The sequence below is a fragment of the Electrophorus electricus genome, chromosome 12 (genome assembly GCF_013358815.1).
Source record: "Electrophorus electricus isolate fEleEle1 chromosome 12, fEleEle1.pri, whole genome shotgun sequence".
Classification (NCBI taxonomy): Eukaryota; Metazoa; Chordata; class Actinopteri; order Gymnotiformes; family Gymnotidae; genus Electrophorus; species Electrophorus electricus.
The window spans coordinates 17,563,333-17,581,256 of NC_049546.1; the positions used below are offsets into that span (position 1 = coordinate 17,563,333).

General features: G+C 50.5%; 1 protein-coding gene across 3 annotated transcripts in view; it reads right to left on the reverse strand.

Moving 5' to 3' along the window:
- The window catches only part of fgf13a (fibroblast growth factor 13a), an 83,047-nt gene that overhangs the window by 31,576 nt on the left and 33,547 nt on the right, over positions 1-17,924 (reverse strand). For 2 of the 3 annotated variants that reach the window (XM_035531955.1, XM_035531956.1), the window contains exon 3: positions 11,003-11,170. The exons of the other annotated variant lie outside the window; for it this stretch is intronic. In XM_035531955.1, the coding sequence (XP_035387848.1) occupies positions 11,003-11,170 (168 nt within the window). The remainder of the gene's footprint in view (positions 1-11,002; positions 11,171-17,924) is intronic. 3 annotated transcript variants of the gene reach the window in all.

Sequence of the window (17,924 nt, forward strand, 5' to 3'; positions counted from 1 at the left end):
AGTTGCCGCGGCGTCTGCTTCCCGAGCCCCGGGGTGCAGCGTAGCAGTGATACCAGCAATTCCTGTGCCAGCCGAACCCGCTCAGCTCGCCCGCGCGACTTTGGAGGCTCATGTGTAAAAACGCACCGAAGACAGTGTGCAGCTTCCATTCTACACTGTGCTGCAGTGCTGTCTGTGGGAACGGTCAGGCCACCCTGCCGTGGACGCTGCCTGGACCAGAGAAGGGCGGAGGTCGAGTCAGGCTCTTCTGTCCCGTGTGTCGGGGGTCACAGGTGCTCAGAGGAAAAAGACATGAGCCAGCACGCAGGGGTCCTCGGCGGTCCTGTTCGAGTGTCCTGTTCAAGCGTCCTGCTCAGTGATCCCGCTCAATCGTCCTGCTCAGCAGTCCTGTACAAGTGTCTTGCTCAGTCATCCTGCTGGCTGCAGCAATACTCGTCAAATCCAGAGCACTCGGCACTGCACCAAAAACATCTGTGCAAACATAAGTTGTCTGACAGAAGCACCCAGACATGGAAGGCACGGAATATGGAATCTGAGCACCAAGCACCACAGTCGCGACACCCAGCAGACAGAGGAGGGGCACCGACACATCAGAGTGTTGAGAGAGGCACACAAGGCCCGCACGGTACACGAACACATCAGTGGTCCCCACGCGGTACACGAACACATTAGAGTGTTGAGAGAGACGCACGAGTACCGCATGGGTTCCAAACACTTCACACTTCACAGTGACGCACGGGTATCACACAGAACACAGACACATCAGAGTGTTTAGGTAGACGCACGCACAGATTCACAGTGAATACTTTTGGGCATAGTGAAGCGGCATCGTTCTGAGGGGGCTGTTTGGAATCCAGCAGTAATCCAGGGACTCTATCCTTGCGCCCTGATAGTGGTCCTGGCAGGTGACCTTTCACCCTGGGCGTATTGATGGAGTATGTGTGCTCTTATGCCTTTGTTCTGCTGGGGCTCACCTCCAGCTCCATTTGAGTTCCACCTGTTGACACAGCGGCAGGAAGCACAGAAGGTGTGGAGAATAATTGCGTTAGCGCATGAATCATTTTGCTGCCTGTCCCCTTTGGCCTTCGTTTGCCCTCTCTTCTCACTTCTGAAATGAGGAGAGAAGAAGCGGAGAGGCGCAAGAAGCTCTTCGTGCTGAGCATCGGCACGTCAGGTACAGAGTGCGACCCTCCTTCACTGCGCAAGCTTATCTCTCACTGGGCTGCTGAACCCCAGCGGCTGCCGCTCGCGTCATTGCGGGACGTGTCTGGGTTTCTGTTCCTCCTGTTTTATAGCTCGTCATTTCTTCCTCATGTTTTTCACCAGCCCCTGCGATGCATCGGAAGGGTCACGGGTCAACGGGAAACAAACAGTCAGTCCGTTCCATCATTCCACACAGCGGCCCCGCCCCTCCAGGACTCATTGGATTCAGAAACCGATAAAGTATCAACAGGTCCTGGTACAGGCATGAAAGAAGCTAAGAAGATACTTCCAACTGGCTCTCTCTCTCTGTGATGACTCCCAGGATCCTGCCATGATTCCCAACCCAAGCTGCCTTCTGGAGACATTTCAAGGCTAAGATGATGTGATTAGGGCTTGTCCTTAAGCTTCCCATTACCGTGATTTACTTCCAGTCCTGTGGTGGACTGGTTATCTCACTTTGACTGGAAGTGGACATGTGAGCCAGCTCACCACCGGTCAATAGCAGGAGTCCGAGGGAACCGCGGGACACAGTTAGCAGCACGGCTCACGCAACCTGACGCACACAGTCGTCTGGTTGCCCTGCTGATCAGCAGAGTAAACATGCGACCAGGGCCTTGGCTAGAGCGTTAGTCAGATGTCTGCTGCCATTAGCGACCAGATTAGTGGTAGCTAACATTGTTGCCCAATGCTTTGTCATTATATCACCCAAAGCACCCATCTTGAAAAAAATTTTGACTGCAGCCTATCACTCTGCCTGGACAGTGTGAGAACAAACACACACACCCCACTGAACAGGGTGCTAACATGCTATCAGAGGCTTTATCATCAGATAAAAAAACAGCGACTACAGCACAGGAGTGTTACTGGATATGGCATGACAGGAGTTGGCGAGTGCGATTAGGACTGTCACAGTGTTGGTAAGATCTCGTCTGACTTAATGGGCTGATGTGTAGCGCGTGAGCTTCGGGGACTGCCTCTGTACATGTCGCTGGAACAGCAAAGTCTGTTGTTTTTAGCATCAGGCTAATGGGAACAACACTAAAAGGACTCGGCCTTGCAGTCGGGGTTTATTATGATCACTTTTTCTCTTGTCAGTAAAAAAAGTACGGTAGTAAACTTGCTGAATAACGGAACCGGCAACACAAAAAGGCCCAAAAAGAGGTCAAAGACACCAGAGGCACAGCCACATTTCCACACGGGCTGCGTGGACATTTTGAAACGTGGCAATCAAACGTTCTCTTCAACACCAGCTGTCACTTCCATATGGTAACCTCTTTCTAAAAGTCCATTAACAGCGTCAAGATTGCTACTGGCTTCGCCACCACACCACCTCACCAACTTTTTATAGCAAACGCACCACTCAAGTTGAACACAACCCTCGAGTGATTCGGATGTAAACACAGCCATAGGGAAGGAGGGTTCTGTCTTTCTGTGTTCATTCCATTCGTGATGTACCATATAGTATTGATCCATTTCCCTTCGGAGCGTTAAAGAGCTGGTCGTTTCGCTCTGAGTGAACGCGCCGCCTTCTCGAAGCTGCTGTTCCGATGCCCAGTGGTGTCTCTTAAAGGTACACTGGAACAAAACTGACCAATATACAGCTGCTTGACCTGTTTACAGCCCCAAAAAAGCATGTCTACTATAAAAAGAACCAATGATCAAAATCATTGACCGGATGAATAATTACTGTAGATATAGTCATTATTAAAATGGGTCAGTAATTATTAAAATGGGTCACTGTGCAAAAAAAAAAAAAAACAGGCATTCAGCAGTGTGGCTGACTTGGGCATATTTGGTGGGTGTGATGGTAAAATAAATAAATAGATTTTAAAAAAGTAAGTAAATAGATTGAGTAGCTTGGTGTTGATTGGTTACGGTCTTATTTTACGCTCTAGTAGGGGCATTACTCTGATAGTGTTCTTACACTGACTTGCCTATGCTCACATGAGGACGAGTATTTGATAGAGACAACAAAGGACTTCTGTGAGTCAGTCTGGACATGGTGTCTGCCAGATTGTCTAAATGTAAATGGTATAATCAAGGCTGGGCTGAGTGCCCCCCCCTTGAACATTGTTTTTGTTTGTGTGTGTGTGTGTGTGTGTGTGTGTGTGTGTGTGTGTGTGTGTGCATGCGTGAGAGAGAGAGAGAGAGAGAGAGAGAGAGAGAGAGAGAGAGAGAGAGTGAGAGAGAGAGAGAGAGAGAGAGAGAGAGAGAGAGAGAGAAAGATTAAACATTTTTATTTTACCACTAATATATTTTAACATTGCTGCAAGTGATTTTTTCAAAATAACACATAGCCTGACTGTCTTTACATACTGATATATTACGATCACTGTCGCTCTGTGCTGTCGCTCTGTGCTGTCGCTCTGTGACAGCACAACATCTCTGCAGAGAGATGTGGATAAAGAGGGTAGATAAGGAATGGGAAGGCCTGTGTCCAGTGACTGCTCTGCCAGATATTAGCAAAAATGTCAAAATTACTGCCGCTGCAACACACATATTAACAAAACCCAGAATAACAACATGTGAACTATGGCCTACAAAACAAGTGATATATAAGTGACAGGAGACTGGAGGAAATGGACTCGAAATAGGAAGACAGAGCTTCAGGCGATCCTGTGGGGAAGTGTATCGCAGGGTTCCTAGAGCCCACCGTCACTGTTTTAAGCACCAGTCATCCTCCGCGACCGATGGGACTCAGGAATCTGGTCTGGCTCCTGGTCTGGTCTGGTTCCATTCAGGTTTGCTGCACTGATAACCAAGGCGGCAGATCCGTTTCCCTGTGGAAACGTGCATCTCCCTTCTGGAAATGAGGCAACAGCTGTGGGGACGTGTCTTTCGGTCACACCTCTCTCTAATGTTCTTGCGTGGAAAGACCACGGCAGGGTTGTGTTCGAATGTTCGGCGCGACACCACAGCCCGTCCGAACGTAGAGGATCGGTTACGGGATAAGACAACAGACAAGAGCAAGCGAATTCCAGCAGCTAATAGTTCAGATTCCTGGATAGACGCTACCATGAATCCCACATCAATGAAAGTCTATGCGGGGCTCCCGAGTGAGGCATCTTTAACGCCAAATCCACACGTGCGGAGCAATCCCAGCAGCCTGGCGCAGAAACAACGAGCGTGTGGCGGAACCTGCGCATCTCCTCCGTCCTGCGCCTCCTCTCCTCCCTGCCCCTCCCACCGGGGACAGAGCGTGAGTACTGGCAACAGATCAGGAGCTCGGAGCTCCTCTCCCAGTTGAGCAGACTTGCAGGGTGAGCTATAAATAGCTGCTCCAATAACAGGTCTGGAAGTGTGTCTAGTGCTGTTGCCCCTTCTCTTTGAAGCTCATTGGGCCCACGCAGCTAAACCTGGAGAGGAAGGCCTCAGGGATATGACACGTTCCGGGTCAGAGCGCCAGGGCGGAGCCGGCCGGACGACAGAGCGAGCCGCTGCCTAACGCACCTGAGCGAGTTCTACTCCAGCCCCGCATGCCGGAGAAAACTACTGAAACATGTAGAATCTCAGAGCAAGAACAAACAGGCTTCAATTTGTGGGATTTCAATTCTGGCTGCTGTGTATGGTTGCTCTGCACAGTCTGTATGATACACGGGCAGCCATTAGTCACCACACGAACAGGCTCTGTGAAGCCGGGAGGCCTCGTGGCTCGGCGGCTCGCGCGCACACACTCTGCTCCCATTGGACGGCAGCTCCAGGTAATGTGCTAGATTGGGTGCGTGTTCATATCAGTGGAGATGAGGCCTCAGTCTGCTACTCAGCCCTTCTCAGGGGCACACACAGCCCGTCACATGCAGCCCAGGCCCAGCGAGTATGTCTCTGCCCTGCCAGTCCGTGCGTGTGTGTGTGTGTGTGTGTGTGTGTGTGTGTGTGTGTGTGTGTGTGTGTGTGTGTGTGTGAGAGAGAGAGAGAGAGAGAGAGAGAGAGAGAGAGAGAGAAAGAGAAAGATAATGGCCTGTGCCTTTTCTGTTGGTATACTGGCCATACAACATGGTGTATTGGTATATTGATCATACACTTAAGCCAAGAGAACAGATGTGGCCAACCTCTATAAGTACTGTGCAGATGTGTGTGTACACACATCCACACAATCTCCATTGAGAACCGAGCTGAGCCATGCCAGAGACACACAACACAGGCGGGTGACCTGCTCATGGAGAAAAAGAAAAAAAACTTCATTCGGCTGGTTTGCAGAGTGACACCTCAAGAGCAGTCGGTGCCATTGCTCAAGTGGGTGAGGAGAACACTGCCGCCGGAACGAGAACAGCGCGGCGTCTGCGCGTCTGCCGACCGCTCAGCCAAAGCGCACTCTCTGCAGAAGAGCACCACATCTCTGCCACCTTGTGCTCCTCCATTTCTCACCAGGAGACTACGAAGGAGAGGGGGTGTGAAACAGACTGAGGAATGAGGGAACCATCTGAGAACGAACAGGGAGATGACTCAGCATGAGAGACCAGGCAGAGACATGGACTGAGGGAGAGAGAGACACACAGAGAGAGAGAGAGAGAGAGCGAGAGAGAGAGAGAGGGAGAGAGACAGAGAGAGAGAGGGAGAGAGATACAGACAAGGAGAGAGAGGGGGAGAGAGAGAGAGAGAGCGAGCGAGAGTGAGAGAGAGAGAGAGAGAGAGGTGGGCAAGCTTGGCTGAGGGCCACTGGCTGCAACCATCGTCCAATTCACACGTTCTGTTGCACTTGATCAAATGCTTGATCTTCTGCACCTTTTATCGGGCATCACTGGGAAAGAGGAGTGTAAGGTGGGGAGGGGCAGCCATGCTCCTGCAGGAGGGAGGGCTGGGCTGCGGAACACTCAAGAACTAGTCCACGCCATCACAGCGAGTCGGTGAAGATGGATTCTCTTCTGACACTGCTGCTTTCCTGCACAGTGGGCAGCGCTCTGTGTGTGTGTGTGTGTGTGTGTGTGTGTGTGTGTGTGTGTGTGTGTGTGTGTGTGTGTGTGTGTGTACACACGCTCCTCAGCCAGGGCAAAGTGCTGACCGCACAGTGGGGCTCGCTGTGCTGCTTCTGGAGGTGCAGGACTGTTTACACTCTGGTAGACGTCCACAGAGAACCAGAGGATTGCACTCGGAGACCAAGCCGGCCCCTGGAGGAGGGGCCCGCACCCGGCCCCGCTTCCAACCTTCGGACTTAACGAATGCCTACCGCCTTGGACTAAATCAAATAAACAAACAAACAAACAAATAAATAAATACAAGTGGGAGTCTATATACGTTGTTAGCAACAGGGAACTAGTGCATAAGTGAGGTTCCATCTGTCTCAAGCAGAAAGAGCTGTAGGTGGCTGGGCGTTTGTTGAAGTGGGTCAGACTTCATCGCTGCAGGGAGGGCACTTTCTGCGCTGCCAGACAGGTTTCCCAGGAGCCCTGGGGAAATCTAGCTTCCTTTTTATTTTGTCGAGTTCACGCAACCATTTCTGCCAAAGTTTATGGCCAAGGCTATGTCTATGAGCTATATATATACACGCCTCTACTGCTGTACATTCAAGTTTCTCTTGGAAAAAGAACATTTTGCTTTCAGTTGCGATTGTTATTGGTTGCTATTTTTCCACGTCTTTCCCTTTTATATCTTTTAGGTTTTTCGGGAGTTAACATTAAGTTATAGAACGAGCTGATCGCTGTGCCTTTTGCTGAATCATGCATCAGAGTTGCGCAGGCTTCTAAGCGCTATCTGCAGCGCACTTAAAACTCTAGCTTTGCATTATTATACAAAGAAGTGGAGTTAGCTACAAAACACACATCCAGTGTAGCGTAGCTAAACTAAAGCTTCCTCCATGACTGATATCACGTCTTCTGATACTTACAGCTGCCCACACTGATTACACTCTTATAAAAATGGTCTCAATAGCACTAAGTATTACCTTTGAGTCATTTCTCCCATTTCCTGCTGCCAGAAAGCAACTGCATAACTTGATGGACTAAAATATATATTGCATAATCATTTATAGAGATATATATCATTACATTAACAATAAGAAAACTTAACTGTAGCATTTATTAATGCTACTCGGCTAGTCTGACAATGGGGGTCGGAAATACCAACATAAAAACTACTCAGTTCAAGAAGTAGTGGCACGACCAGCACGCCAGTGGAAAATGTAGACACAACATTTAGTTTACTGCATCCTGTCCGTCAGCCTTTACAGGTGCTGACAGTGATCAAAGCATCTGAGGGCAACTTGAAACCGGACTGTTTCACAAGCCCGTCTGACTGACAGACAACTCAGCATAAGGATGACAGAATGGTAAAGATGGAACCCCAAACACCAGGATGTGGTTTGTCTGGGGCTGGTGGCAGGTGCGTAGTCTGGACTCTGCTTACACGGGACCCGATATGAAGTGACACCGACCCTCTGAGACTATCGGACTGCTGTGTGGTTCCGGTGTCCCAGACTTCCATCACTGCCACAATCATGAATTATTCCTGCGCTGTCTGTTTGTATACCTGCTTCCATAAATAGCTGGAATCTTATCTTGGAAAAACACAGAAGCACATAGATAAAGCAGAAACCGAAAGTGGGTCCGATGGATGGGACCAGAGATGCTAGTGTTGGATCTGTCTGATCTGGGAGGACAGAAAGTTCCATGCGCGAGCTGTGCCGTAACCAGAGTGGCTGTTAGGTTAAAATAGCCAGAATGACAACAGGACTGCTGGCTTCTTCTGGCCAATGAGAAAGCCGTCACCAGAGCTCGGCAGTTACGTGCGGCTGTGATTGGTTCATCGGATTAACTGGATTGCGGAGCTCAGTGGAGCAGAAAAGGAGAACGTTGACACGACGGATGGGGAGCCTACTGTAACCTAATTATGGCTCTCCTGATCCCGTCTAATGCTATTTGCACATGGGCTGCGTAAGTGGGGAAGAGCCTAATTGGATTATTGATGAGCACGGCTGGCGAGATGAATAAGGGAACCATATCTGACAGGTGACATTGAGGCTGCGAGTATGAGCCGACGCACAGTGAGATCCAATCGGAGTGCCGCTGCATGCCGACATGGTGCTAGGTGAGGAGGCTGAAACCTGGGGGGGTGGGGCTGGGGGCAGGGCTGGGGGCAGGGCAGTGGGCGGAGCAGCGGGCGGAGCAGCGGGCGAGGTGTCTCTGGGTCCTCCGCACGCTCTGCAACAGCCCGCGCATATCCTAGCAGGCTGGCCGGGGCTGAGTTCGTGTCCTGTCGAACCAGCCCACGAGGTGGGAGCATGCGGCGGGAGATAAGCTCCCAAAGCCGTGCCGCTCTCCGTTTATTGATAGAAGAGGAAGAGGCAGAGCAGAGCCAATATTTCCCAGAATGCCAGCAGGTAGCGGCGGAGTGCCGAGTCTGAGATCTCAGAAGACCAGAAAAGAGGAAACACAATGAAAAAAGAGAGCAGAGGGAGGGAGAGAGAGAGAGAGAAGGAGAAGCTGATAAGACCTGCAGACTGCTGATGTGATCTGTGGATCTGGATTATGAATGGAAGAAGTGCTGATCTGTGCACTTCCTGTGTGGGGTGAGTGTGCAGACTTGTGGGCGTGCATGCATACTTGTATGTCTGTGTGTGTGTGTCTGTCTGCGCGTGTGTGTGTGTGTGTGTGTGTGTGTGTGTGTGTGTGTGTGTGTGTGTGTGTGTGCGTGCGTGCGTGCGTGTGTTCTGAGGTCATGTTTAGGTGTAGGCGCACATTATTTAGCACATATCATTGTTTAATCACAGTAATAATAAAGGTAATAATACAGGATTGTGTGTGTGTGTGTTTGCATGTGTATGCATGACCGCATTAGGAAGTAGTGGTGTGATTGTGATCAGAGGAGCAATTAAGGTGTGTGAAATGGATTTCTAAGGAGGGGAACATGGATGCGTTTGTTATGTGCCTGGCCAGATTAGACAGGCTCGGGCAGCTGCAGTGGGACCCCGTGTTCAGACATGCATCACTCTCTCCAATCCTAATGATGCTCCCAAGAACATGTTACATAAGACGTCTGCGCGTTCTTTAGAAATTTAGTCACGTCCAAGCGGAGCTGCGGTTTAAACTGAATACTAGATCTGTAGGTAGTACAGACTCCCTCCCTTTCTCTCGCTCCCCCCCGTCTGCCTCTCACCGTGGTGCAGTCTCATCCTCGAAAAGATCTGCTTTTAACAGCTTACCCGCAGCCTGCCTGAGCACTGGGTTGTTCTTTGCCAAAATGCGTGCGCACGCTCTGGAGCTCTGCTGCTAGCCCTCGCATACAGAAGGACAGGTTTGATATCCTTCATGCCACATGTCTTCTTGGCTCCAGGTTGTGCTTCAGAGCCTTTCTGACAGTTCATGACGCGCACATGCATTACAAGGCTAAGGAGTGGATGTTATGTGCGTGACTCATTTAGAAGGTTTCATGGCCTTACCAAGTGGTCCGATGATCTGAAAAGGAAAAAACGCTTTCAAATTTGCCATCTTAAACTGTACGATTCTCCAGAACACACACACAGGACAGCAGATAAATCCAAGGCTGCTCTCTCGGCCATTCCGTGGCCTCCAGGTGCATGCATGAGCTTGGATGTGGGCCCATTCCGTACTCAGAGCACTCAGTTACTCGCAGGCATGAGCCAGGCCTCATGCATCTGCAAACACCGGTGGGGAGAGGAGAAGGAGAGGAGAGAGAGAGGGGAGGGGGAGGATAGGAGAAGGAGAGGAGAGGGGGGAGGAGAGGAGAAAGAGAAGGAGGGGGAGGAGGGGGGAGGAGTGGAGAGGGGGAGGAGAGGAGAGAGGAGAAGGAGAGGAGAGGGGGAGGAGAGGAGAAGGAGAGGAGAGGGGGAGGAGAGGAGAAGGAGAAGGAGGGGGAGGGGAGGGGGAGGAGTGGAGAGGGGGAGGAGGAGAGGAGAAGGAGAGGAGAAAGAGAAGGAGGGAGAGGAGAGGGGGAGGAGCAGGGGGAGGAGAGGAGAAGGAGAGGACGTAGGGGGAGGAAGAGGAGAAGGAAAGGTGATAGAAATCAGGGGATGGCAGACGGTGGGAATAGAAGCCCTCGTTCCTTTCCGAAGTGGCAAGGCAAGTTGCGATGCATGTCCGTGCGCATGTATGTACATGTACATGATCTTAACAAGTCAAGCGTGACAAAGACAAGGTGGAAACGCCTTTAGGAACAAGGTGGTACAGGACAGAGAGGGGCTGCAGCCAGCAGGTGAACTAAGCACATAAACCAGAAGAGAAGGACAGGGACATGACCAATGAGCCAGGCCATGGGCTGGAAGGGGCGGGGCTAACACCAGTAACGTGGGAGAAGGCGCAGGCCATTTGCGCGGCTGCGGTCCGTTCCTGTGATTTATACTGTTAATCTGCAGGGTGGCCGTACTGGAGAGGGTTCTACGGCCCACCGAGGTCCTCTGCGGCTTTTTATTAGCGCATGCATTTCTGAGAAAGCACGGACCTGGGCCTCCAGTCTCTCCGGGAAAAGTGGACCGCGATGGATGACGCATGTACGCGCGCACACGCACACCCTGGCGCGTGCAGACAAACACACAGGCGCGCATGACACAGGAGGAGGGCATGCCCCCCCAGGGAGACCGTACGCTTGAAGCACTCTCCAAACTGAGACACGCACACGCACACACACACACACACACACACACACACACACACACACACACACACACACGTGCACAACCGAGAGAGGTTTGGGACAGAAATGTTCTTCAATAGGGCAAAGAAAATAAAGACAAAACCACAACAACTAAAACTTTGAGAAGCAGCGCATCGGAGGACCACTGGCAAAGCTTACGACGGCAAAAAGGAAGCAAAGCAGGAAAAAACAAAGCGTGGGTGAGTTGCGGACAAACCTTCGGGCTCCGCGCTCTCTTTCAGGACGACTTGCTTCAGCGGGCAGCAGAAGATTTCGTGACACTTGGCTCGAATCGGGGAGCCTTTGCTCCTTATGTCCGCTGACTGGATGGAATCCTGCCGCAACATAATGTACTCCTGGGTACCTGGCGCCGTGTCATCCTGGACTGCGGGTGGGCCGCAACGAAACGAACGCAGGGTTAGAGAAGAGGAGGGGCGGGCGGGGGGAGGGGGGGAGGCGCTCAGAGCAACAGAACCACAGGCGACACACAGATTTAAAAAAAAAAAAAAAAAAAAAAAAAAAAGGGGGGGTGGAGAGAACAGAAAAGGGGGTGGGGCAGAAGCAAAGAAGGTAAACAACACTTTCATATGCAAGAGCAGTTAACAATAACACAACACCCTGCAGCTTGTTAGAGAGAGGAAGAGAGGATGAGAGACAAACCAAAAGAGCCAGTCAAACAAAGGAAGAGACAAACAAAGAAAGAGAGATTATTAGGATTAATATGCAGTACTTCATAAAAATTAGTGAACCCAAACGAGAGCAGTTAGCCAGTGAGGGGAGTGAGGGGTGGGGGGTGAACGTGGGGAGAACGAGTGGTGAAGGACTCGCCCATCACAGAGCCCCACGTTTTCCAGCGTGATCCTCTGGGCCTCGAACGTCAGGAACACCGGCGTGCACGAATGTGCCCCTCCCCCCATATGCCGTCACACGTCACCTTGCAGAGGAGAGGAAACGGCACTGGAACGCAGACCATGCATGTGCACAGGAAGCTAGGTGTGGAAGCACGCTCACATGCACTTCCACATTCTTTATGTCTTCCTTTGGGATTCGGCCCCCCCGCAAAAAAAAACCAAAAAAAAAAACCTCAAATTGTGCACTTATGCCCAAGACAATCACAATCACAATCACAATCACAATCACATGCGCACAGACACGCACATGCACACCCGCACACATCCCAAAATAAAAAGGTTGCACAAGATGACTTAACAACTGTCTAGTAACAACTGTCTCCCATGCATACAGTATTGGGTCAAACACACTTGGGTAAAACCTCAGAGCCTGCATGTCCAAGTGGGAGCAGACGAGATCTCTGCACCACAAGGCACCAGATGGGGCCCAGACCTGACTCCAGACCTGCCTACATGCACTGAGTCCATGTTCACAGGTCACCAGACGAGCCAAGGCCTGACTCCAGACCTGTTTACATGCACCAGATCCATGATCACAGGACAGCAGACAGGAGGACCAGGTCTGACTCCAGACCTGTTTACATGCACCGGATCCATGATCACAGGACAGCAGACGGGAGGACCAGGCCTGACTTCAGACCTGTTTACATGCACCGGATCCATGATCACAGGACAGCAGACGGGAGGACCAGGCCTGACTTCAGACCTGTTTACATGCACCGGATTCACGATCACAGGACACTAGATGGGGCCAAGGTCTGACTCCAGACCTGTTTACATGCACTGGATCCATGATCACAGGACAGCAGACGGGAGGACCAGGCCTGACTTCAGACCTGTTTACATGCACCGGATCCACGATCACAGGACACTAGATGGGGCCAAGGCCTGACTCCAGACCTGTTTACATGCACCGGATCCATGATCACAGGACAGCAGACGGGAGGACCAGGCCTGACTTCAGACCTGTTTACATGCACCGGATCCACGATCACAGGACACTAGATGGGGCCAAGGCCTGACTTCAGACCTGTTTACATGCACCGGCTCCAAGATCACAGGACACTAGATGGGGCCAAGGCCTGACTGCAGACCTGTTTACATGCACTGGGTCCATGTTCATTGCATTTCTACAGGTAGTTAAAGCAGGAGGCCTGCACAGAGGTCTTCACAGGCAGCAGGTTGCTTAACCTACTTCCTGGGAGTTGAAATTAAAGACTTTTTATAGCTATACAGTACATTAGGGAGATTCAGGACAAAACCTCCTGCTGACACAATGCTCTTTTGCTGTGGTAATTATACCCCAAAGGCATGTTATTAAAAAGCAAAATGTGAATGGGGGATGAAATAACGATGTGTCACCTTCACGTGGTTCAACTTCTGATAAGAAGAGAAGCTCTCTCACATGCACACACACTTGCGCACACGCGTTCACGCACAAGAGCATACGTGCACACACGTGCGCAGGCAGATACTTTGGAGCTAATTTGGTTCTGTGTGAAATGCATGAGCTTTGGCAGGTGCACTGCTCTATTCAGAGCCCAGCAAGGATGCGGAGATCATTCAAAAGCCCTGTTGAAAGGACACTTGAAGCTGCCTCGCTCACCATTCTTAGAAACTAGGAGAACATTTCTTTAAAATAAATAAATAAAGAAATGATTTTTAAAATATTGTACCATCAGACTGGCATAATGAACGTCCCTTTGCTGAGACCCACAGAAGGTGGGGGCATGTGTGTTAATCTGAGCAGAGCCATAGGGAGTTCTCACGCTGGAGGTGCTGCAGGCTGAGAAGGTAGAATTTCACGGTGAACCAGCAGGGGTCAGTAGGCCTGGCATACAGTGTCACACAGCTCTCTGCTGACTCAAGGCTGACTCAGGCCTGTAGGATCACGCTCCAAACCGCACCAGTGTCCAAAATCTTCCAAAGAGGACGGAAGTGACTGGACTGATGTCAGACGACTGGCTAATCACCAATAGCCCTCTGAAAGTCTTGTTGGTTTATTTCATTAACGTTTCCCAATTCTGGATCATGACAGAAGTACCTGTAGAAAAGTGAAGACTACACAGGTCTTCCGAGGCGTGAGGCACGTTTTGAGATCTTCATATGACAACAGTGCTGAACTTTTCATCTGCTATAGTCAGTACATCCAATCAGTATAGAGTGTGACCCCTATTGTCCAGTCCATTCCACCCGACCAATGAATGCCTTTCACCATAGCATCATCTGCTGGCAGTTTTTATCCCAGTTCACCACTTTGGAGAACGGTGCCTGCTACATTCTGATAATCCTGCGCATACGTCTAGAGAACATTACACCCTGTCATGCAGTGTATAATAACATCTTCCTGCACTTGTTCCTCTGCAGCTGCTGGGGTCTGCTTTGAAAGAAAGGAGCTACTCCTTACAAAAGTTTCCCCTCTTCCCAGATTTCCTCTGAAGGCCTAATTCCACCCACGGTTATTAATGGCCATGTTAACTGCAGTCTCATCAGAGGCAATAAAGATGAGATATGTCCTGCTGGGGCCTATGTTTTACGGCCTGCCAGCCAGCGAGGCAGAGAGCAGCCGGCTGGCCGCCAACGGGAAGCGTACGGTGGGGCCGTGGGGAGTCTGATGGATGGGTGGTTCACCAGCTCCCCATCAGCCACGCCTCCCAAAAATGAGCTGTCAGCCAGCCGCGTGATGGGCCTCAATCTACGCCTCTTAGCCCCTGCCATATCAGCGCAGTGAGGATGGGTGTCCTTGTCCGTGGTGCTGAAACGCCGTCTCTGGAACTTTGGAGTGGTGGCTGATGCTGGAAGAGTTAACATGACGGACAGTGACAACTCATGCTGCCAGCCCTTAAATAGATGACAGGTGTCCTAAATTTTACAGGGAAGACACTGGTCAATGATAATGATTGGTAGGAACTTAATTCTTCATCCTATGGAGTCACATGAGCTATAGTCAAACCTCCGCAGCAGTAAATTCCCTGTGTCCTCAAACCACACAAGCCTCGGGGATAGGACTGACACTCACGTCAAGCCTCTAGATGACGGCTGCAACCTCATCATTCAGGCCAATGGTCTGGAAATTGGGCTCACAAAGTTTAAGTGGCATGAAAGATTTAGAAGGGAAGTATCTCTACTCGAACACATTTCCCAGCGTAGCAATTTGCATGACACTGCAAAAAAACAATAGGACAGAAACAGCACCCAAGCACTTTCCTAAGGTCCTGCAGCATGGTGTTGCTGCTCCCAGTTCTGCTGCAGCACTCTGGAGGATTCTGTGGTTCTCTTTATTACAGAAAACCAACTATGAAAGGCCTTTCCGGAGGAATCCATCGCGTGCACTCTCGCACTCTTACTGTCTGGCGATGAAAGCGGCAGGCACGCTGAGAGACCGTGTGCGAGGCAGAGCAGCTCCAAGTCTGGCAGGAGTGAGCATGCCAGGTCACCCTAATGAGCTGTCTGATCTGTTTGATGAGCTCATTGGAAAACCACTGCACAAGCAAGCCATCAGTGTCAGCCCAAAACAAACAAGGAGCATTGTAATGCTGATCTGGAACCTGTTGTTTGTCTGGCTCTATAGTTTGGGAGAGAAGTAACAGCGTAGGAGGGACACTGAAAACATCAGAATATCACGTCATATTTGTCACCAAGGCATCTATATAATGCCCTCTGTGCCTGAATTTTTAGTTAAATGGTGAATTGTATAGAGTAAGTGAACAAGTGAGCTTGATTATTTAGACCTTAAACTCTAGCCAGTGACCCTGTGGTGTAACTCAGAGGGTGTGTGCAAAGACACTGGGCCTGGAAAAAAACTTCAAAAAGACACATTTAATAATAAAATCTGGATATGCAGTATTGTTGGTTACCGATGTAGCTCACACCTGACCATACCTTGCAAAGTAGCTTTGCCCTTAGCAGAGAGCACACACACCCTGTAGTGGCATCTCTAAGAGCCTGCACACTCCCTGCACTGGAGCCCACACACCCTACGCTGCTCCTTCACCAGAGCCCATACATGCGGATGAGCCCTGCTAGGCCCACACACACCTCTCTCCCCCACAGGCCATGACTCATGACTCAGGCCATCACTGGGGGCTCGTTAGCCTTACCAGCTCCCACACCACTCCTCACACTGGCTTCCCCAGGCTCACTGCCAGTCTCTCGCTCCGAACCACAAGCAGCTCAGAGCGGCCCCCAAAAAAGACCAGCCCCGCATCGCCGCAGCCGAGCAAAGCCGCCGCCCCTCCATACGGTGGCATCGCAGCAACACGGCAGCCAGGAGGAATCACTGACCCCAGTCTGACCTCTTGGTACAGCCCCTCTCAGCTGAGGCCCTATGCGGCCAGGACCCACTTCCAGCTGAAGCCTCTTCCAGAGGTGTGAATTGCTGTCAAACCGTGAACCAGAGTGAACCAGATGGAACATGAAGAGGAGGATCAGGGGCCACATGACTAAAAAGGCATCTTATAAGTCTGGAGAGAGCTATGAGGACCTAATCCCAGAGGAACTCTCCCTTAACGATGTGAACCACTGATGAACCAGCAGGCCAATGTAACCTACACTGAGGTCACTTAAATGAAGAAACCCTCCATAGGACGAGGCAAGGCTTCTCTCATGCCTTCTCAGAAATAGAAGATTGTTCAGGAGTGTAGAAAAGAAAACTGGCAGTCCCAGCCATGGCTAAGCAATGGACACTAATACAGCATCACGCTGTTGAAAGTGCAACATCAAGCAAGATCACTTTGAAGTCAACTGGTCTTTAAGAGGTTAGAGGAAGCCCTGCAAAAGAAGCTCACTTAAACAGGAGAAGATTGAAAAGGTTTTGATTTCATTTCAGATGAACAATATGGACATAGAGAGAAATACTGCTAAGATCCAGAAAATCAATACCCAAGGCTATCAAGGGGGCATCATAAATCTTCATATCTTTCATGGTTGTTTGGTAAATGACTATCCTGTGCACTACTAGTCATGGTCATTACACAGTCTTAGCGTACCGTGTTCAATAGCTTTTACCATAACCTGCCAATAAATCCCAGCACACACATCTAGTTCAGCAATGGTAGAAAAAGGATCTAAATCTACAAAAGCTTCTATACCAGCTCCTAAACCAGCCCCTATACCAGCTCCTACACCAGCTCCTAAAACAGCCTCTTTACCACATCCTACACCAGCCCCTATACCAGCTCCTACACCAGCCCCTATACCAGCTCCTACACCAGCTCCTAAAACAGCCTCTATACCACCTCCTACACAAGCCCCTATACCAGCTCCTACACCAGCCCCTATACCAGCTCCTACACCAGCCCCTATACCAGCTCCTACACCAGCTCCTAAAACAGCCTCTATACCACCTCCTACACAAGCCCCTATACCACCTCCTACACCAGCCCCTATACCACCTCCTACACCAGCCCCTATACCAGCTCCTAAAACAGCCTCTATACCACCTCTTACACAAGCCCCTATACCACCTCCTACACCCACTCCTAAAACAGCCTCTATACCACCTCCTACACAAGCCCCTATACCAGCTCCTACACCAGCTCCTAAAACAGCCTCTATACCACCTCCTACACAAGCCCCTATACCAGCTCCTATACCAGCTCCTAAAACAGCCTCTATACCACCTCCTACACAAGCCCCTATACCACCTCCTACACCCGCTCCTAAAACAGCCTCTATACCACCTCCTACACAAGCCCCTATACCAGCTCCTACACCAGCTCCTAAAACAGCCTCTATACCACCTCCTACACAAGCCCCTATACCAGCTCCTATACCAGCTCCTAAAACAGCCTCTATACCACCTCCTACACCAGCCCCTATACCAGCTCCTACACCAGCTCCTAAAACAGCCTCTATACCACCTCCTACACAAGCCCCTATACCAGCTCCTATACCAGCTCCTAAAACAGCCTCTATACCACCTCCTACACCAGCCCCTATACCAGCTCCTATACCAGCCCCTATACCAGCTCCTACACCAGCTCCTAAAACATCCTCTATACCACCTCCTACACAAGCCCCAATACCACCTCCTACATAAGTCCCTATACCAGCTCCTACACCAGCTCCTAAAACAGCCTCTATACCACGTCCTACACAAGCCCCTATACCAACTCCTACACAAGCCCCTATACCACCTCCTACACCAGCTCCTAAAAAAGCCTCTATACCACCTCCTACACAAGCCCCTATACCACCTCCTAAACCAGCTCCTACACCACCTCCTAC